This window comes from Oncorhynchus mykiss, chromosome 18 (assembly GCF_057628025.1).
Source record: "Oncorhynchus mykiss isolate SJ-2025 chromosome 18, ASM5762802v1, whole genome shotgun sequence".
Taxonomy (NCBI): Eukaryota; Metazoa; Chordata; class Actinopteri; order Salmoniformes; family Salmonidae; genus Oncorhynchus; species Oncorhynchus mykiss.
In genome coordinates this window covers 67,356,773-67,379,090 of record NC_143039.1, presented here as the reverse complement: position 1 = coordinate 67,379,090, position 22,318 = coordinate 67,356,773, and the positions used below count along the sequence as shown (strand labels likewise).

Below are 22,318 nucleotides of genomic sequence, written 5' to 3'. Positions count from 1 at the left end.
ACGGTCTTTTCTGAAATGCGTCTTTTTTTGTTGTTGACAAAAGCGAGGAGTGGAAACTTCAAAGTAACCATTTACATACAACTACGGGAACATTTTCTTTCCCTCTAAATCCTTCTTAATGCTTCCTCCATTTCTGGTTCATGGATGTTCAATTGGATTGGAAGAATTGTGTCACTGTTCGCCTCCTTTCCAACGCTAGCATTCCGTCACCTCATCTAAGGACAGGGAGATAGATAGGTATATTTGGGACCCGATTCAGGAAACTAGGCATATGTGGCAAGTCACGACTTCACGTAAAAAATATTTTTTTTTTAATCAAAATGAGTTATTTGGCAGAAATGCCTTCTAGAACATGTGAACTTCCATGTGCCTTAATAACAAACTTGTATGCCATCTGTAAATACGAATAAAAATGGTTAAATTACGAGCCGAATCCAGGTGGTGAGTCACATTTATGACATCCTCTCTGATACCACGTCCTCGGTAATGGATGATTTACCCTGAAGTCCTAATAGAGTACCAGCCAGACATATTGCACGTTTACTATTTATATCCAAGCTGAATGGGCTGGCAGTTACCTTTTGATGACTTCCATAAATATGTATAGCCTCCGAATCACAGAGCTACAGCTTTTCTCTAATGGGATGATTGAATAAGGGGGAAAAGCACAGGGCAGGTACAATGGTGGGGGTGAAAGAAAGGCTACAAGGTTGTTTTATGAAACTCCACATGAGAAGATTTATTAAACTTTTGTCATGTCTTACATGGTACAGAGCAACACTGAAAACAATAAAAATATGCATGTGTACCGATTCTGCTGCCAAAACTAATATTTACACATTAAATAAAAATGCATGAGCATGAACAGAACACGTTGTTACTTTTCTATTGAGTTGGTTTCTCAACAGAAACTTGCAAGTTAGGGTTCATGTCAAAACATCAAAATAGATTGGAAATGTCATGTCATTGTATATTGGGTGGGAATGTACCTGCAGTTGTGTCAGTATTCTGTATCACAGATTACATTGTTGTGTTGACTTTCCGATACTGTATATACAGACTCTGGTAAAGAGGTTAATGTAAATATAGTTTGTTGACTTCCTTCTAAGGCCAGCAAAGTAATGAATGTGCTGCCATAACTCTCTCCATCTATTAAGTGGGACAGCAGGTACACAGCAGGTAGTTGTTAAGAGCATTGGGCCAGTAACGAAAGGTCGCTGGTTCGAATCCCTGAGCAGTGCTGGTGAAAAATCCAAGCAAGGCACTTAACCCTTAACCCGCGTGTAAGTTGCTTTGGATAAGAGTGTATGTAAAATGTAATGGTTACTACCCTACTCTAGTCCGGCTGTTTTGAAGGGGCTGAAAATAACCCAGTCAAAGCAAGATAAGAGAAAGTTAAAGATTTAGGGTGGAAAGGAAGTGGGATAGGGAGAGAAACAGGTATCAAGCTCTTGGATGAGAAGGGGCATGGTGACAATGCAAGCATACATGAAAAAAGAGGACACACATTCAGTTCTTATTCCTGTTTAGTAACAGGATTATATTTAGAGGCAAAGTGGAATTTCAGGACAAATGGGAGAAAAGCAACGGAGCGTACAGACAAAAATGTCTTGAGTTATTTTATTATATCCATTATGTCATGGTGTGAAAACTTAATATAAAGTTAAGCAAAGGTTTTTGTTAAAATGTACTATGTTGAAAACACAAAACAATACATAAAATTAAAATTATTTTGCTAATATTGCTTAACAATTTAAACAGTGCCTCAGTATAACTTCATCAGAAATGGTGGAAAAGTAACAGTAAACTGTTAAAGTATTTTAAAAAATCTAAAATACATTAAAAAAATTCTACAAAAATATATTTTTATATTGTATGATAGTTGCCATGGTAAATGTATACTACAATACAAACTGTCTTGAGAAACGTACTCAGCAAAAATACTGCTGGTGGAGGTTGATTCACATTTGATTGATTGGTTTGCTATTTTCAACTATGCATCACCATGAACCATTACAGACAAGGCAGTGCAAGTAGCAAGTCAATTATGGTGCAGTAAAAAAAATACAATTCAACATGTCAATGTTAGTTCAATTATAGTCAATTCATGTGCCCCTTTGAATAAAATCACTGAATCAAATTGTTGACCATTTAATATTGTTATTAGGCTTTATTCTAATACGGTTTTTGGAAGTTGTTCTCATCATGCCTGCTCTTCTGCCTGTTTTTCTGCTTATCCATGGTTTCCCAGCTGAAACAAAGAAAATGACATATCACTGTACTTCATTGAAAGCTGGCCGTGCTTAATCCCCAGTTAGAAAAGGACAAAGTCAAAAGGCATGTTACTTATAATGTGATCCAAAGTTAGCCAGTCCTCCAGTCACACAATGACCTCAAACACAACCTGTTACTCGGACACTAGCTGGCGCTAACGAAAAGGCCTGTAGCCATTACTGCAATTATGGGGAACATGCAAATGGTTGTTGAGCTGGCAGATGTAATAAGTCTATTGGTCATTATATTCAAAAACACCCCCTCCCTTCCTCCCAGTTATATCTTCAGATAAACAGAGAACACTGTGTGTGTGTGTGTGTGTGTGTGTGTGTGTGTGTGTGATGACCACTATCATACCTTTAGCACAGACGTCCATGCAGCTTTGTCTGGATATAAAGTTGTTGCTGCTTCCTCCACAACCTGAATAGATGAACTGCTCACACATCCTGGAGGCTGAGTTGTAGTAGTAGCGCGGTATAGATGCAGCACATCCTCCTTTATCCAGGGGATCCAGGCAGAGCACAGGAGTAGCTGTCAAGCACATAAAACAACTATAAGAACTCTGGGAGAGAGTAGGCTACTCTTCAGCTAACATTAACCAAGACGCTCATCTCTGGTAGTCTGTAACCTAGCCTGGGTGCCAGTCTGTTTGGTAATGTAACCTAGCCTGGGTGCCAGCCTGCTTGGTAATGTAACCTAGCCTGGGTGCCAGCCTGTTTGGTAATGTAACCTAGCCTGGGTGCCAGCCTGTTTCTGATCTGTCGCCAACTCCTTATGGAACTCTTGTGCCAAACATGACAAGGAGTGGCCAGGAGTTGAACAGCTAAACAGACGGGTAACCAGGCTACATCTCTATTTTCTTAATAACGTAAGTATATCGAAAGAGGATACTGGATGGAATCATTTCAGAATAATATTGTTATAGAAAAACAGGACAATAGGCAGAGAGTAGGCTACTCTTCAGCTTGCTTTGTCTCATTTTCGACCGAGAGGCTCATCCCCGGCTTCTGAACATAAACAGACGCACAACTGAGAGAAATGTATGGAATAATTTCAGGACAATGCCTGAGAGAATTAAGGCACTCAGATACTGTGTGACTCTTGAGTATAGTATTGATAGAAGAGACTGTTAGAGTGTCAGGATTGGTCCTTTTTTGTTTTTTTTGTATCCCCTTTTTCTCCCCAATTTTGTGATATCGGGCTCGGGAGAGGCGAAGGTCGAGTCCTGCATCCTCCGAAACATGACCCGCCCAACCTCGCTTCTTACCACTTAACCTGTAAGCTAGCCGCACCAATGTGTCGGAGGAAACACTGTTCAACTGACGACCGAAGTCAGCCTGCTGGTGCCCGGCCCACCACAAGGAGTCGCTAGAGCGCGATGAACCTGGGATCGAATCCCAGGCTGTAGTGCCTTAGATTGCTGCGCGACTTGGGAGGCTGGTACTGGTCCTTCTATCTTCTATCTGTTTGAGTATAGTATTGATTAGAGGTCGACCGATTAGTCGGAATGGCCGATTAATTAGGGCCAATTTCAAGTTTTCATAACAATCGGAAATCTGTATTTTTGGACACCGATTTGGCCGATTAAAAAAATACAATTCTTAGACCTTTATTTAACTAGGCAAGTCAGTTAAGAACACATTCTTATTTTCAATGACGGCCTAGGAATGGTGTGTTAACTGCCTCGTTCAGGGTCAGAACGACAGATTTTCACCTTAACAGCTCAGGGGATTCGATCTTGCAACCTTACAGTTAACTAGTCCAACGCTCTAACCACCTGCCTCACGAGGAGCCTGCCTGTTACGCGAATGCAGTAAGCCAAGGTAAGTTGCTCACTAGCATTAAACGTATCTTATAAAAAACAATCAATCAATCATAATCACTAGTTAACTACACATGGTTGATGATATAACTAGTTTATCTAGCGTGTCCTGCGTTGCATATAATCGATGCGGTGCGTATCATTGCTCCAATGTGTAACTAAACATGAACATCAATGCCTTTCTTAAAATCAATACACAGAAGTATATATTTTTAAACTTTCATATTTAGCTAAAAGAAATCCAGGTTAGCAGGCAATATTAACCAGGTGAAATTGTGTCACTTCTCTTGGGTTCATTGCACGCAGAGTCAGTGTATATGCAACAGTTTGGGCCGCCTAATTTGCCAGAATTATACGAAATTATGACATAACATTGAAGGTTGTGCAATGTAACAGGAACATTTAGACTAATGGATGCCACCCCTTAGATAAAATACGGAACGGTTCCGTATTTCACTGAAAGAATAAACGTTTTGTTTTCGAGATGATAGTTTCCGGATTCGACCATATTAATGACCTAAGGCTCGTATTTCTGTGTGTTATTATGTTATAACTAAGTCTATGATTTGATAGAGCAGTCTGACTGAGCAGCAGCAGGCTCGTAAGCATTCATTCAAACAGCACTTTCGTGCGTTTTGCCAGCAGCTCTTCGATGTGCGTCAAGCATTGCGCTGTTTATGACTTCAAGCATATCAAGTGTGCGCGCTAATAGCGTTTCAAACTTCACTCGCTCTGAGACTTGGAGTGGTTGTTCCCCTTGCTCTGCATGGGTGACCCTGCTTTGAGGGTGGCTGTTGTCGTTATGTTCCTGGTTCGAGCCCAGGGAGGAGTGAGAAGAAGGACGGAAGCTATACTGTTACACTGGCAATACTAAAATGCCTATAAGAACATCCAATAGTCAAAGGTAAATTAAATACAAATGGTATAGAGAGAAATAGTCCTATAATTCCTATAATAACTACAACCTAAAACTTCTTACCTGGTAATATTGAAGACTCATGTTAAAATGAACCACCAGCTTTCATATGTTCTCATGTTCTGACCAAGGAACTTAAACATTAGCTTTCTTACATAGCACATATTGCACTTTTACTTTCTTCTCCAACACTTTGTTTTTGCATTATTTAAACCAAATTGAACATGTTTCATAATTTATTTGAGGCTAAATTTTATTGATGTATTATATTAAGTTAAAATAAGTGTTCATTCAGTATTGTTGTAATTGTCATTACAAATAAAATATATATTTTTAAATCGGCCAATTAATCGGAATCTGCTTTTTTTGGTCCTCCAATAATCGGTATCGGTATTGAAAAATCATAATCGGTCGACCTCTAGTATTGATCCGTGGAGGCTGCTGACAGCTTATAATAATGGCTGAAATGGAGCAAATGGAATGGCATCAAACACGTGTTCAATGTATTTGGTACCATTCCACCTATTCCGCTCCAGCCATTACCACGAGCCCGTCCTCCCCAATTAAGGTGCAACCTGGTATTGATAGAAGAGACCGTTAGAGCGTCAGGGTTGGTCCTTTTGTACTGGTCCTTCTATCCAGTTTCATTTCCTGATTACTCATCAACTATTGCATGTCATCATGGCCAGAATTTTGATGAGGATGTGGCTGTTTGCAATCAAATTGCCAAATTTCATGAAAAAGCTTCCTCTAATCTTGTTTCTACATCATTCCAAAGTAATACAACGTTAATAACACAATAGAGTGAACACAGTGGAGTCTCATGAAAAGTAGAATCTGGATCTATTTTGTCATTTAAAAAAAAGTTACCTTTATTTAACTAGACAAGTCAGTTACGAACAATTCTTATTTACAATGATGACCTACTCTGGCCAAACCCCGACGACCCTGGGCCAATTGTGCACCGCCCTATAAGCCTATGCTCAACACTGGATGTGGAAATGTTTTCCCTATTGTGCTTCACGGCTAATCGAAAACAGTCAGACTGTTAACCTTGACTATTGTCCACATACTTTTGTGTGGTCTGCAGTACTCCATGCAAGACAACTGGTCCTGAAAGCGGTTCTCGTTGCCCTGGCAGCCTCCGTAGACGAACTGCTCACACTGCATGGTGGTCATGTTGAAGAAGTAGCTCAAGAAATTGGCCCGACAGGGACCCACCTCTTTCTGGAACCTGCAGATCTGGGGGATCTCTGGTGGGGTGGAGAAGGTGAAAAGAAACACATTCTTATAGGAACTATTGAAAAATGAAATGAGTCACATTGTATCTTCTTTTATCCTGAATTGGTTTGGATTTCCATTTCAAAACCCCAGAATTTTCCAAAGGGCTGTCGGCTGGCTATATGTTCATACAATTCATGACTTAGAATTGTTTTGATGACATAAAATAAATGGCTTATAGTCTAAATATTTTTTTTTTACTGAACTTGATGAATATTTAAATGCAAGGAAAAACTACTGAGAATACCACACAAAAACAGACTTGTATAAACAAATAAAAACGTACTTGGTATTCTAAAACATGCTTTCTGACACGCCAGAAAACTCATGAAGTTGTTTGCATTCCCTTGGCACCCTCCATAGACAAACTCTTCGCATTGTTGAGTGATAGTATTGTAGTAGTAACGTTGGATATCTCCTCTGCAAGGTCCCTCATCTACTTGAAGTAGACACACCTCTGAAATGAGCAGAAACACACAACATCAACACTAATGCTGGCTGCAAAATTAGGTCAAGGAATCTCTGAAGTACAGATTCATGTCGACAACAACTTTATCACTACTGAAAAGTCATGAGCCAACGCCCATCGATTGATTATGATTGCAAAGTATTTTGGCGTCGAGAAAAACTAATAAAATATTAATGTGGCTATTACCAGTTACGGTATTAAAAATACATCAAATCATGTTTCTTTACCTTGTTTCGGTGACAATGCAAAAACGTAACAAAGAGAGCATGAAAGGATCAGAAAAATCAATGAACTGAGCTCCATTGTTGTAGATTTTTCCCAAGTTCAATTCTCCTTAACTCTTCTAACTTTTCGCACCATCAGTACAGCCATTTATACTCTTGTAAACGCTTTCCCAAGCGGCACGAGGGGCGGGCTATGATGGCTAATTTCCATACAAACCCGAAGTAGGAACGACCTGATTAATGTTTTGATCTGCATCATAGACAACGTCACGTTCATACACTGTTGAACTAATAACGCAATATGTCAAACGTCCTTCATCGCGCGCAATAGATACGGTCCAAACATTGATGTGGAAAGAGACTACAATAAATGTAGGCTAGTCTGGGAATGAAACTATTATGGGAGTATCATGAGAAGAAGGATTTGTTAACAGATTTATGACCATATATGTCATAACATACGACAATGTTAATTATTGTTTTTTCTTCTACTTTATTTAACTTGTCAAGTCAGTTAAGAACTAATTATTATTTACAATGACGGCCTACCCCGGCCAAACCGCTGTGCTGGGCCAATTGTGCGCTGACCTATGGCACCGCCCAATCACAGCCAGATATGATTCAGGCTGGATTCGAACCAGGGACTATAGTGACGCCTCTTGCACTGAGATGCAGTGCCTTAGACCACTGCACCACTTACTTTGAAAAGTGGTTTCCAGTAATTAATTATAACAAATGATTAGATCTAGAATTTGAGAGTTTATTTATTAATGTGGGCTACAGGCTTTTAAAGTTCTATTCGGTTCATGTTTAAGGCCTAAATCTAATTCAGATGAATTAAATTGATTTACAGTATGTGTGTGAATAGTCCACATACTCACTACAAAATATTGCCTTGTCTCTAAGGAAGTGATACAGTATAAAACATTAACACATTGAGCTTATGTCATTCTTTATTGTGTCATAGTCCCCATCACATCTGGATGTTTGCCAATAAAAAAAAACAATCACAACTCTGGGCATCCATGCAGGATCTGCCTTGGTGAACTTTATTAGCTTTTCTCTTTACATCAGTAGAAATGTAAACCGGTGGGAACTCTAAAAGGTATGAAGATACATGTTTCAAAAAGGACCAACTCAGTGGCCTTGTAGTTAGTGTCCACCCTGAGATCGGAAGACTGTACAAATATGGCCCAATTCCTCTCAAGCTGCCTCAACGCTATGAGCCGTTCCGGCTTGCACATGCCAAGGCTTGTGCAAGGCTACTTAGCTTCAACAAGGAGAGTGGAGTGAGAAAATGTCATATGAGCTGCTTTATAATGTGTCCTCTCCCCCTCATTGAGATTTTGTCCTTTGATAGAGCCTCTACTAAATGTCCATGAATTATAATCCACCAGTGGAGGCTGCTGAGGGGAGGACGGCTCATAATAATGGCTGGAATGGAGTAAATGGAATGGTATCAAACACGTCAAAGATGTGGTTTCCATGTGGTTGATAACACTCCATTGACTCCATTTCAGCCATTATTATGAGCTGGCCTCCCCTCAGCAGCCTCCACTGTAATCCACATAATAATTCAAATACATTGTTGCTGCAGTATTCTTTTCTTGCTGTAGCAAACTGTCTTAAATTAAGATCCTACATTTGTACCTGACCTGTATTTGATATAATATTGAATAAGAGTCTTGGTCAAAGAAGAAAGGCCTATTTCCTAATACATATCAATTACATAAGTAGAGAACTATATCCCATAATGACAAAGCAAAAACAGTATTTTTTAAACATTTTTGCAAATGTATTAAAAATGAAGAAAAATTTGCTTATTTACATAAGTATTCAGACCCTTTGCTATGAGACTCGAATTTGAGCTCAGATGCATCCTATTTCCATTGATTATCCTTGAGATTTTTCTAGAACTTGATTGGAGTCCACCTGTGGTAAATTACATTGATTGGACATGATTTGGAAAGGCCCACCCCTGTCCATATAAGGTCCCACAGTTGATAGTGCACGTCAGAGCAAAGACCAAACCATAAGGTCGAAGGAATTGTCCGTAGAGCTCCGAGACAGGATTGTGTCAAGGCACCATTGAAGGTCCACAAGTTTGGAACCACCAAGACTCTTACTAGAGCTGGCCGCCCAGGCCAAACTGAGCAACCGGGGGAGAAGGGCCTTGGTCAGGGAGGTGACCAAGAACCCAGTGGTCACTTTGACAGAGCTCCAGTGTGCCTCTGTGGAAATGGGAGAACCTTTCAGAAGGACAACCATCTCTGCAGCATTCCACCAATCAGGCCTTTATGGTAGAGTGGCCAGACAGAAGCCACTCTACAGCAAAAGGCACATGACAGCCTGCTTGGAGTTTGCCAAAAGGCACCTAAAGGACTCTCAGACCATGAGAAACAAGATTCTCTGGTCTGATGAAACCAAAATTGATCACCTTGCCTGAATTCCAAGCAGCATATCTGGAGGACATGGCACCATCCCTATGGTGAAGCATGGCGGTGGCGTCATCATGCTGTGATTATGTTTTTTAGCGGCAGGGACTTGGAGACTAGTCAGGATCGAGGGATAGATGAAGGTAGAAAAATACAGAGATCATTGATGAAAACCTTCTCCAGAGCGCTTAGGACCTCAGACTGGGGCGAAGGTTCACCTTTCAACACCACAACGACCCTAAGCACACAGCCAAGACAACGCAGGAGTGGCTTTGGGACAAGTCTTTGAATGTCCTTGAGTGGCCCAGCCAGAGCCCGGACTTGAACCCGATCGAATGTCTCTAGAGAGTAGAGGTCGACCGATTAATTGGCATGGCCGATTAATTAGGGCCGATTTCAAGTTTCATAACAATCGGGTAATCGGCAGTTTGGGATGCCGATTATGGCCGATTACATTGCACTAATGTATATAGATTATTTTTTACAATTATTGTTATTATTATTATTTTATTTTTTCTACTGTGTTATTGACTTGTTTATTGTTTACTCCATGTGTAACTCTGTGTTGCTGTCTGTTCACACTGCTATGCTTTATCTTGGCCAGGTCGCAGTTGTAAATGAGAACTTGTTCTCAACTAGCCTACCTGGTTAAATAAAGGTGAAATAAAATAAATAAAAAACTCCACGAGGAGACTGCATGGCAGGCTGACCACCTGTTACACGAGTGCAGCAAGGAACCAAGGTAAGTTGCTAGCTAGCATTAGACTTATCTTATAAAAAACAATGAATCTTAATATAATCACTAGTTAACTACACATGTTTTATGATATTACTAGTTTAACTAGCTTGTCCTTCGTTGTCCTTCGTATAATCATTGTGGTGCCTGTTAATTTATCATCGAATCACAGCCTACTTTGCCAAACGGGTGATGATTTAACAAAGCACATCCGCGAAAAAAGCACTGTCGTTGCACCAACGTACCTAACCATAAACATCAATGCCGTTCTTATTAAAATCAATACACAAGTATATTTTTTTAAACCTACATATTTAGTTAAAATAAATTCATGTTAGCAGGCAGTATTAACTAGGGAAATTGTGTCACTTCTCTTGCGTTTTGTGCAAGCAGAGTCAGGGTATATGCAGCAGTTTGGGACACCTGTCTCGTTGCGAACTGTGTGAAGACCATTTCCTCCTAACAAAGACCGTAATTAATTTGCCAGAATTGTACATAATTATGACATAACATTGAAGGTTGTGCAATGTAACAGTAATATTTAGACTTAGGGATGCCACCCGTTCGATAAAATACAGACCGGTTCTGTATTTCACTCAAAGAATAAACGTTTTGTTTCGAAATTAAAGGTTCCGGATTTGACCAAATTAATGACCCAAGACTTGTATTTCTGTGTGTTATTATATTATAATTAAGTCTATGATTTGATATTTGATAGAGCAGTCTGACTAAGCGGTGGTAGGCAGCAGCAGGCTCGTAAGCATTCATTCAAACAGTACTTTCCTGCGTTTGCCAGCAGCTCTTCGCAATGCTTGAAGCACGGCGCTGTTTATGACTTCAAGCCTATCAACTCCCGAGATTAGGTTGGCAATACTATAGTGCCTATAAGAACATCCAATAGTCAAAGGTAAATGAAATACAAATGGTAAAGAGAGAAATAGTCCTATAATTCCTATAATGACTACAACCTAAAACTTCTTAACTGGGAATTTTGAAGACTCATGTTAAAAGGAACCACCAGCTTTCATATGTTCTCATGTTCTGAGCAAGGAACTTAAACGTTAGCTTTTTTACATGGCACATATTGCACTTTCACTTTCTTCTCCAACACTGTGTTTTTGCATTATTTCAACCAAATTGAACATGTTTCATTATTTATTGGAGACTAAATTAATTTTATTTATGTATTATATTAAGTTAAAATAAAAGTGTTAATTCAGTATTGTTGTAATTGTCATTATTACAAATGTATATATAAAAATCGGCCGATTAATCGGTATCGGTGTTGAAAAATCATAATCGGTTGACCTCTACTGGAGAGACCTGAAAATAGCTGTGCAGCAACTCTCCCCATCTAACCTTACAGAGATGGAAAGGATCTGCAGAGAAGAATGGGAGAAACTCCCCAAGTACCGGTGTGCAAGCTTGTAGTGTCAAACCCAAGAAGATTCGAGGCTGTAATCGCCAAAATTTCTCATCCTAATATTTATATATTTCTTAATTCCATTCTTTCACTTTTAGATTTGTTTGTATTGTTGTGAATTGTTAGATACTACTGCACTGTTGGAGCTAGGAACACAAGCACTTCGCTACATCCGCAATAACATCTGCTATATGTGAATGCGACTAATTCAATTCGAGTTGATGTAATAACATAAAAAAAGATAATGCACATAAAATCTTCATAATTCATAAAGGTCATGTTAACTGACTGATATTAACACATAGAACAAAACATATATGATCTCATAAGCCTGTGTTAACCTCCAAAACCCATTTCCCCCCCATTCATTTGATTTTTTTTAGGACTACAAGCTGGCAAGCTCCATACTCCCACACATTTTTTTCTGTCTGCATTTTCCCTCTGCACTGACATGTAACCTTGCTACATCTAAAAGCCATAGAAAATGTAGGCTAATAGATCCATAGGCTACACATCTCTCTACACATGATGGTTCCATGTGACTCAGTTGGTAGCACTTACAATGCCAGGGTTGTGGGTTCGATTCCCATGGGGGCTCAGTATCAACATGTATGAACTCACTACTGTAAATTGCTCTGGATAATAGTATCTGATAAAATGTCTAAAATGGATCCATCTGTTGTAGTATCTTTCCTTAGTCTATGCTTTTTTATCTGCACTGAAAACTCAGATTAGCCTTCTTGTCATGCTAACCTGAACTGCCGTGTCATTCCCCTTGACCCATATCTGCATTGGAACAGTGAAGAGAATCACAGGCAAAATATTGTTGGTATCCACATCCTGTTCATATTCTTCCACTCTCATCGCAATTCTTAGACATCATAACAACACAACAGCCATGTGGTTTAAACAAGAGACTCATAACAGACACCTGGGGAGTGGCCCTATGGCCTCTACTATGATGCTGCAGTGTTGGATTAAAGGGCATAGTTTTAATCAGATTAAGAGATTAGGATGTTTATGCAGATTACTTTATAACCCGGATTGAGGGAGAGGAGAGAGATTTCTCTGGCAGTATTCAGGGGTGGAAGACAGTTACCAGTAAAACACAGTAAGTATTTTTTTCTTGTATTTTTTCCAATTAATATAAATATTTGATAAATTGGCGTTATTACATTAATTAATCTAGCAAGCATAGGGAATGGATCATCTGAGTGTAGTATTGGGGGCAATTTTTATAAAATAAAATAATATCCACAACCCTAATCAACAAAATAACAAAAGATACGCAACCTAATGCATACAATGATGATTGTCATGGTTCTACGAGACACATTCTAAAATAGCTTTTGTGAGTGTGGCTCTTCTTTAAGAATATGTTTACCTTCCCTTTGGCAACAATGTATTTTTATTCTTTGACAGACAATGCCGGTGATAAATATGGACGAGTTGACAGACGTGGATAAGGCTAAGATGGAAAGAGACCAAAAGAAGATTGAAGTCAAGCTTGAGAGATGGATGGTAAATTTGACACCTTACTTTGATTGAGAATTTTTCCAATTGTAAAAGTAATATCTATGTAATAATAATAAGTGGGATAGTAATACATTTGCACTGTATTTTAAACATGGATAAAAGCCATGAAATGTTCCAAAGTAGAATGGATTGGTCATCAAAAGAGACTGTAATGACAGGTAACCTAGCGGTCAGGAGACAGTAACTGAAAAGTCGCTGTTCATGTAGTTGGCTCGGGGATTCAAACCAATCTGTCCATGTGCCCTTGAGCAAAGCATATAACCATAATTGCTCCAGTAAGTCGCTCTGGATAAGAGCGTCTTCCAAATGACTAAAATGTAAATGCATTCTTGATATTACAGTTGTGTGTGTTACATGTTAACCCTTCTTTTGTATGACAGACGTCTAAGTGCTGTACTGAGTTTATGGAGGCGGTTCAGGCCGGTGTAGAAGAGGACACTCTGGTCAAAGGCATCGCAGAAGACAAGAACCCATTCAAGGAGTTGAAAGGTGGATGTGTCGTCTGCTGAAGAGGACAGGAGTCAGAACAGACAGTGGAGCTTTTCTTTCACTGATTAGACCCTCTCTAGTGCCCAAGGACATGCCCCCTTCCTAGGAAACATAGCTGGATCACCAATAGCTAACCGAGAGGAGATGGTAAAAAAAACAAACAGATGTAAATAAATCTAAATCTCATGAAACCATGTAAATGAATCCTTCTAGATTGTGATCCCTCCTTGGAGTGATGCAGGAAATAAGGGTTGTTTTTGGAATTATTGTCAGAGGTTTGTTGGATGGTTTATATTGTCAGTAAAGAGCTTGTCTCCCATGAGACTGTCTATAGTCTGAGTGTGCACCATCTGTTTCATTATTAGACAAAACCACAGTAATTAAATGAGCTTGTTTACAACTACAAGTCACCCCGAATGTTGTGTGAAAGACAGAGTACTTTTACAGGCTTATAGACACATGCTTATAGACACAAGATGGTATTGACAAATCTGCCATCAATGGGGAAAAAAGTAGTTATGAAAGTAAGGAACATGTATGTTATGGGTAGCTCACCTGAACATCATGAACTCCCACTTTCTAGCCTACAGCTTTCTACTTTGTCTGACATGACCTACTACTGCATTTATGCCGCGTTGAAAACAACTGGGAACTCGAAAGAAATACGAAATCACATCATGACGTCAGTGATCTTCAGGTCGGAAAGACGGATCTCTAGAAAAGGCCCGCACAGAAATCGGAGATTTCGGAGTTCCCAATTGTTTTGAACGTGGCAATAGCCTGTGACACTACTAGTTGCGCATGTGCAGCTCATTGACGCACACACAACATAAACTGTTACTTACACAGAAATGGCTCAGCGACTGAATTTGGTAGTAAGCCGTCATTTCTCCAAATTAACCTCGCTAAGCAGTACAAGGAAGCTGTCTGAAAATGTCTCATCTAAACCCAAAACGGCCAGTGGTTCAGAGATAACGGCTGATCATTTACTCTACACACCAGAGCATTTTGCGTTGAAGGAATCTCTTAAAAAGGTATGCAAGACTGGTAGCCAGTTAGTTAGCGTACCATTACAACAATGAACCACATAATAATAAAATCATGATTCAATTTCACACAAAGTTAATAATAATATAGCTTTCGTGGAGGTGAATATTGGTGGTATAACTTGCAAATGATAATCGCACTTTAAGGACCATGAAAGTAGGTGAGAGGTCACTAGCAGAAAGGCTAACTCGACACAAACGACCCTTTCTATTCGTATTATCTGAATAAAGTTTCAGTTCTATCCTACGACAATATTTCGCAATATTACAAGCACCACAACCTGAACAAAACAGAAAAAGCTGCATTAGTTGGATACAGCCTTGTGGGAGAAAAAAACAAACATCCACTGACTCACGTGACGTTTGTCTGAATTTGACATAGATACAGTACTTTGTTATTGTAGTTATATATCAATCAGATTCGTTTTATACCACTTATAGACAACCAACTATTAGTGTTATTTATGAAATATTGCACTACAATTGTAGCCCTCGTTATGGTTGAAACATTTTGCAGCGTGGTTGAAACAAACATCTCCGTGTTTCTGTCAGCGACAGTGAATTTTTTTGTCAATCAATATTTCAATGTCATTCATTCAACCTGCCAAGCATCAAGCACATGTCGTATTCATACACAATTGTCCCAATGCATTTATAACTGGAATTTTGTCAAATTAATCTACCTCTTGATTTTTGCCTGTTGTTTAATCCCTGAGTAGAATCTGCTTCATAAACCTGTACTTGAATATTCATCAGGCTTATTGAAGGCAACCCTGGTCCTGGAGTGCTACAGGTATGTCAGGTGTTTTGAGTTATAGGCTGTGTTCAAGAGCATCAAAACCATAATGTATCTTGGGTAAATTGTGACTGACTGACTAGTCTACAAATAATAAGTAGTTATTTAACTAGGCAAGTCAGTTAAGAACAAATGATTATTTATGATGCAAGGTGATTTGTAGATTAGTCAGTTGGCAGTCGCCTGCACTGTCAGCTGCAATGTCGAACAAGCCCATAAGCTTAACTTTTTGCATTAAACCTGACCAGTAGGTGGAATTTAGCCAATCATTAAAGTAGAACTGACAGTGTTTTAACTACTTTATGATGAAACAAACAATCATAATATCAGTAAAAAAAATAAAATTCCCTGTTTATACCACAAAACCATAAGAGTTTTTTTTTTTTAATTGGTTTTATTTGACCAAAAATTCCATGATGTACAGTAAGGCATTGTTGGCAGAATAGATGGATGCAGTTCAATACATGAGTAATATAATTAACCAATACATTTGTTGGTCGTCCCAAAAATATTCCTATCAGGTTGTAAATCACAGCTGACATGGTACATTGTTTGCTGCCTCCACCCATTTCCGCCAAACGCGGAAACTATGGATACAAATTCTTCCCTGCTCGCGCATTATCATAATTCATATGCTCGTCACTAGAAGTCCCAGCATTCAAATGTTTCTGTTAGCTAATACATCATGACAAAATACACCTTATTACTGTCCTGCTAATGTTTTTATTTTTCTGTGTAAATTGACTAGATATTGTCACTGCAGTATTAAGCTTAACATTGAGCTTATCAATTATGGTCTAATAACAGTATAACTTTAGACCGTCCCCTCGCGAACCAGGGACCCTCTGCACACATCAACAACAGTCACCCACAAAGCATCGTTACCCATTGCTCCACAAAAGCCGCGGCCCTTGCAGAGCAAGGGGAACCACTACTTCAAGGTCTCAGAGCAAGTGACGTCACCGATTGAAACGCTATTTAGCGCGAACACCGCTAACTAGCTAGCCATTTCACATCCGTTACACATATTCTTCTAACTTAGGCTATAGGCTACATCTGGAGCCAGTCTGTCTTAATTGTTCTGTTATGGTATTACGCACCTGGCCTCTCCGCTGCCACGGCTATTCATTTTCAATCTTGTTGAGTCCCAGGAAAAACCAGAATGCAAAAGCTTGTTGGACACTTATTTTCTTTAGCCTACTAATAGCCTATTGGAGGAGAGATGAGTGCTTTTGCTTGCTTGCTGAATGTAAAATAGGCTACAGTATTAGCAGGCGGGGAGTTGGAAAGGAGAAGCCCATATTTTCATATATTAGGCCTATCTTAACACTGGGCTACATCCTGACAAAATACACCATCTGAGTAGCCTGCTAATGTACCTTTCTGGACCTTCTAAACTGTTGAGAATAGACCCAAACTGATCCAAATGGTTGCATGATCAGGTCTAGGCTGTAGGCCTATGCAGTTATTTCGACATGAAACAAAACAGCAGGTATGAGCAGTTATTCAAATGTCCTACATCACTGCAGTTTACAGCCCTAGACAACAATTTTGTATTGACTTGATAACAATAATATATTCCTCATTACATGGTGTTGTAGCCTAGGTAGAAGAATGTTCTAGTCTAAAACCTTGGCCTTACCTAGGTTTTACTGTTCAAAAGTTAGGAGTCACTTAGAAATGTCCCTTTTTTTTTAAGGGCACCTTTTTTTGTCCATTAAATTAAAATAACAGCAAATTGATCAGAAATACAGTGTAGACATGTTGTAAAGGACTATTGTAGCTGCAAACGGCTGATTTTTAATGGAATATCTACATAGTTGTGCAGAGGCCCATTATCAGCAACCATCACTCCTGTGTTCCAATGGCACGTTGTGTTAGCTAATCCAAGTTTATCATTTTAAAAGGCTAATTGATCATTAGAAATCTTTTTTGCAATTATGTGAGCACAGCTGAAAACTGTTGTTCTGATTAAAGAGCAATAAAACTGGCCTTCTTTAGACTAGTTGAGTATCTGGAGCATCAGCAATTTGTGGGTTCGATTACATGCTCAAAATTGCCAGAAACAAAGAACTTTCTTCTGAAACTCGTCAGTCTATTCTTGATCTGAGAAATTAAGGCTATTCCATGCGAGAAATTGCCAAGAAACTGTAGATCTGGTACAATGCTGTGTACTACTCCCTTCACAGAACAGCGCAAACTGGCTCTAACCAAAATAGAAAGAGGAGTGGGAGGCCCCGGTGCACAACTGAGCAAGAGGACAAGTACATTAGTGTCTAGTTTGAAAAACAGATGCCTCACAAGTACTCAACTGGCAGCTTCATTAAATAGTACCTGCAAAACACCCTTCTCAATGTCAACAGTGAAGAAGTGACTCCGGGATGCTTGCCTTCTGGCTGTCCACGGAGCCTTGTCTGCCAGTTAAACAGTTAATTCAGCCTCATTTACTGCCTTTTAAAAAAAACATAGCTGTTATGGCTGACTTGTTTAAACAAATGTGGTTTCTACTGACAATTGATGTACCAAACTATGGCATAAGGGAACGACGAGTGGACAAGAGGCAATCCGTAATTTCGATTAATTATTTGTTCAGCACTTTCAAAATGTCCAGTGGCAGAATTCAGAACATGGGCCATTCCTACAGTATTCGCGCTGTACACCAAGTCAGAACCGTAGGATAAATAACGGGGGCATATAAGCAGACAATGAAAGCTCTTACAATATTCGATGATGACATTTCTCTAAAACAGGCTATAGGCTAATTAAGAGGTGAAAGGGGACCAAATTATTAGCGTGAGGCACATGGGCTGCTAACAGCTTACTACACAACATACACTTACTGTAGTAACGTTATTACTTTCTTAGCTACAGTATGCATATTGCCCTGGCATTTCACATAATTTATGCAGCAGCGTACAATACATTTTTGTACTCACCTTGTGCTGTGCTCGCGTCCTTCCAAACCACTCATTGTTGAATTTGTGATTTCCAACTTGTTGTGTAATGTTTATGTCCAATGGCCAATGAGCACCGATACGTTTTGTCTATAATTTGTGATTCATTATGATGACTGCTAGCTAAGATTTTGAAAGTATGATGTTGACATGATCAGTCCAATCAAAGCTACTATAAATATAACGTGATTTGACGTCATTTTATCTGTGGCAAATGACCTTGATCCTTCTTGGATGGCCACTTTTAATGTAACGCTATGTCAGCAGCCAAAGGGCGAGAATTTTAGAGGTCTCCCCTTACACTTCGCGGTGACGTAGTTTCCCCATGAGTGGCAGAACACTGAGCCAATCACGGCACAACACTCCGTATTTTCTGCTTGCTTGCCCCACCACCACAGAAAGCACTGAGCCAGGCAGAAACACCTGCATTTTGGAGCTGCCTTGCTCAAGAAGACAAAAAAGAGACTGTGTTTGTTTGCGGCTTTATTAACTCAATTATATATATATATGTTTTTTACATTTTTTACAAACTGATATGTGACACATTAATGCCAAAATAACATGCGAAAACAGGCAAGCCCAATTTTGTCATTGTATTTATTTATTATTTTTTTGCAAAAAATGTGGAGCTCAAAACAGGTGGTGCTCAAAATAGCCCCACCTTCCCTGAATGATGGGTCGCCACTGGATTTAATCAATAGTGGAGCTTTGCATGGCCGGGGAACACAGAGCGCAGCCTGGAGGAATGCACTACAGATCTGCCATTTCATAATCTGATTACTTGTTTTTCTTGCACTTTGACAGGTAGCCTATAGCCCTAATATTTAGCTAATGAATCGCCTAATATCTAGCCTCTATTTAGCTTCTTACTTCGGCTACACATCACTAGCACCACTTTCCAGCTGTTCCCATGCGCAACAGGCAATAGGCTACGCAAGCCTCTCCGCAATAGGCCGTTTCTCTTCTCTTGAAATCCCAGGAAAAGCTATAAGCTACAAAAGCGACAGGACATTTTAAATAATTGTTTTATACTAGGCCTAATAGCTTATTTGGGAAAAGAATCAGGCTTGCTCTTTTAATTGCTGAATGTAAAACAGGCCAACAGCATAGAAAAGTGCATTGGTGTGATCACTTTTGGCCGGTTATGATAACATTGTTGCACTGATGCTTTGCAAATAGTTGCACAGGACAGACAGAGATGAGCACAGTGAAAAAGAAGAAACAAAATAATTATGGAAATCACTTGATCAACAAGACAATGACATACTGTAGACCTAAGAATATGCGTAGGCTAAAAAGTGTTTGTTGTCGAATTGCTACAATTAAATATGAGTTACTATATTATTTTTAATTAGGCCTACATGTGCATTGATGTATTATTTGCAATTGTCAGTATGACAATGAACACACCCTGAAAGCACTGAATGGTCTGAACCAGTATCTGTGTGTTAAGAGACCTCATGAATGGTCTTGTTACCACCTAATTAATAGCAGTGCGTAGGATGTGTTGATTAACTGGTGTAGGACTGTAGATCAATAAACTATCAACTTTCCTCTAGTGTGGATGCTCACCCACATTTTATAGTTATGTAGCCTATTGTTTATCATTAGTTATCGTGGTAGTTATTGGCTTGGTGGATGGCCCGGGCCTTAACTCTGACAAAACACAACTAATGTTATTATTACAACAGAACTAGCCTACTAGTAAGTAGCTAACGTTAGCAAACTTGAATTTAATAAGTATCAAATTAGAATTTTATTCTCTATAAATAGACTCTTTCAAATGATTTACTCTTGCAAGTTTGCCACCAGTGTGCTGCGCTAGGGACATAAAGCGTAAGTCGAATCCATCACTTCTGTTGTTTGGCTGTGTCCATAGCAACGTTCGAAAATGAGGTGGATATGTCATTCCCAAACATTCTAAGAATTTATTAACCATATCTTAGTGCTCGCTTGTTAGACAATGTAAAAAATGTGTCCTATTCTTCCTGTGGGTGTATATGAACATATTTGAATAAGATTTAATGTTGCTAAAACGCTGTCCGTTCCACTTGAATGTTTATCATGTGTGACTGCGCCAGGTGTATGATGCCTAAATGGGACCAGAGCCATGAGTTGGGACAATGTGGTTTCTGCATTATGATGCATTTACATGACGCGACAACATTATATGGCAGCCATGTTAGCACCCTATTAACATAAAATGGAATATATATATTTTTTAAATACTATAAAACGGAATGTCTAGAATGAGCATTATGATGCATTTACATAACACGACAACATTCTATGGCAGCCTAGTTAGCTCCTCATGAACATTATATGGGGAATATTTAAACAATGCTATGTAACTGAATGTCTAGAATTAGAACAATATTCAAAAAGTTGGCCTAACTGTCTAAATATATGGCTCTGGTTGGGACTAGGCATAGGCTAACCTCTAAAGTACCTGCAGCCCTATAAGACTATGGTTGCCTTCCGCTTTGCTAGACAGTCACCGGGGACAAAGAGCTAAAAATACAGAGAGCCCATAAACAGAAGGAAATCAAGACAGGGACGTAAATGGAAATAAAATTGTTTTCTATTGTGACTTAAACCTCAAAGGATGCAGGGAGGTTGAAAATAAACGAACATGCGGAAGATGGGAAGGATATAAATCTAAAAGGAAATGAGAAACAATATGAATACAACTCACCAGTGGGACAAATAGGACCTGTAGTTTATTAAAAGAATACAGTTGAGGGTTGCGTGCATTGTAAACTTGGTAGTGGCACACAAAAAAATCCTTTAATTACTACAAGGTCAGAAGTTCATAATCACATTGCAAATCCAATCAGAATATTCTAACCTGTTCTAACCTATGTTCCATTTTAGAGTAAAGTACAACTTCTGAGATTACTCTATTTCAAATCCTTGGCTCAGTCATGAAATGATGACTGCCCTGAAAACATGTTTAAGTGATGTTACTGGAATGTTATTGCACTGTGCCCAGCTAGGTGTGAAACACAGCCATGTCAGGGGAAAGTAGTGTTCTTGACAGTGCTCTTGACCCCAACTTATAATTCACAGCTCTGTGTTGTGAAATTGTTCTGGTATGCAACTTTACCAGTCAAAAATAACCTTTATGTATGATTTATAGTCCCAGTAGACATGGACATTTCCCTTTCTAAGACCTAGCAGATCCTCCCCATTCCCTTCCTCAGGATTTGAACTTTGTCAAATTGTGCATTTATTGCAGAGGAAGAGCGGGACCCGTACTCTGCTCATATCTGTCTGTTGGCCATTTTGATTATACTGTGCTTTATTTCTCACAGGTTTGTTACTCATGCCTTACCCTGGAGTGAATGTAGTGTGTGTATAGTGTTATTGTTCTGTACAATCCCAGAAAGAAACTCGTATGCTATAGACCTACCTGTCCTGTACTCGTAGGTTGTACCTGTCCTGTACTCGTAGGTTATAGGCCTACTTGTCCTGTACTCGTAGGTTATACAGTAGCCTTGCTGTCCTGTACTCATAGGTTATAGGCCTACCTGTCCTGTACTCGTAGATTATAAGCCTACCTGTCCTGCACTCGTAGGTTATACAGTATGGTCTACCTGTCCTGTACTCGTAGGTTATACAGTAGGTCTACCTGTCCTGTACTCGTAGGTTATACAGTAGGCCTAGCTGTCCTGTACTCCTAGGTTATGCAATAAGCCTAGCTGTCCTGTACTCATAGGTTATACAGTAGGCCTACCTGTCCTGTACTCGTAGGTTATACAGTAGGTTATACCTGTCCTGTACTCGTAGGTTATAGGTCTACCTGTTCTGTACTCGTAGGTTATACAGTAGGCCTACCTGTTCTGTACTCGTAGGTTATACCTGTCCTGTACTCGTAGGTTATAGGCCTACTTGTCCTGTACTCGTAGGTTATAGGC

At 39.3% G+C, this 22,318-nt stretch overlaps 3 protein-coding genes across 3 annotated transcripts in view; 2 read left to right on the top strand and 1 right to left on the bottom strand.

Moving 5' to 3' along the window:
* Nucleotides 1-1,510: 1,510 nt before the first annotated feature.
* Nucleotides 1,511-7,107, bottom strand: LOC100305210 (tissue factor pathway inhibitor 2). The gene is given in 5 exon segments (NM_001165114.1): nt 1,511-2,251; nt 2,632-2,805; nt 6,086-6,265; nt 6,580-6,750; nt 6,990-7,107. Coding segments are annotated over 5 exon segments (717 nt in total). The 5' UTR covers nt 7,066-7,107; the 3' UTR covers nt 1,511-2,135.
* Nucleotides 7,108-12,618: 5,511 nt separating this feature from the next.
* Nucleotides 12,619-14,006, top strand: gngt1 (G protein subunit gamma transducin 1). The gene is made up of 3 exons (XM_021572654.3): nt 12,619-12,691; nt 13,003-13,101; nt 13,497-14,006. The coding sequence occupies exons 2-3, from the start codon at nt 13,006-13,008 to the stop codon at nt 13,623-13,625; spliced, it is 225 nt and encodes a 74-aa protein (XP_021428329.1). The 5' UTR covers nt 12,619-12,691; nt 13,003-13,005; the 3' UTR covers nt 13,626-14,006.
* Nucleotides 14,007-14,379: 373 nt separating this feature from the next.
* The window catches only part of zgc:85777 (acyl-CoA/acyl-ACP dehydrogenase), a 48,564-nt gene continuing 40,625 nt past the window's right edge, over nt 14,380-22,318 (top strand). Inside the window, exon 1 of the mRNA XM_036953413.2 lies at nt 14,380-14,639. Within this exon, the coding sequence (XP_036809308.1) occupies nt 14,457-14,639 (183 nt within the window). The 5' untranslated portion in view covers nt 14,380-14,456. The remainder of the gene's footprint in view (nt 14,640-22,318) is intronic.

Bases quoted from the DNA above. Each gene is read 5' to 3' on its own strand.
- gngt1 (XM_021572654.3), top strand. From the start codon at position 13,006: ATGCCGGTGATAAATATGGACGAGTTGACAGACGTGGATAAGGCTAAG. The intron at 13,102-13,496 runs GTAAATTTGACA...TTTGTATGACAG, and splicing joins TCAAGCTTGAGAGATGGATG to ACGTCTAAGTGCTGTACTGA.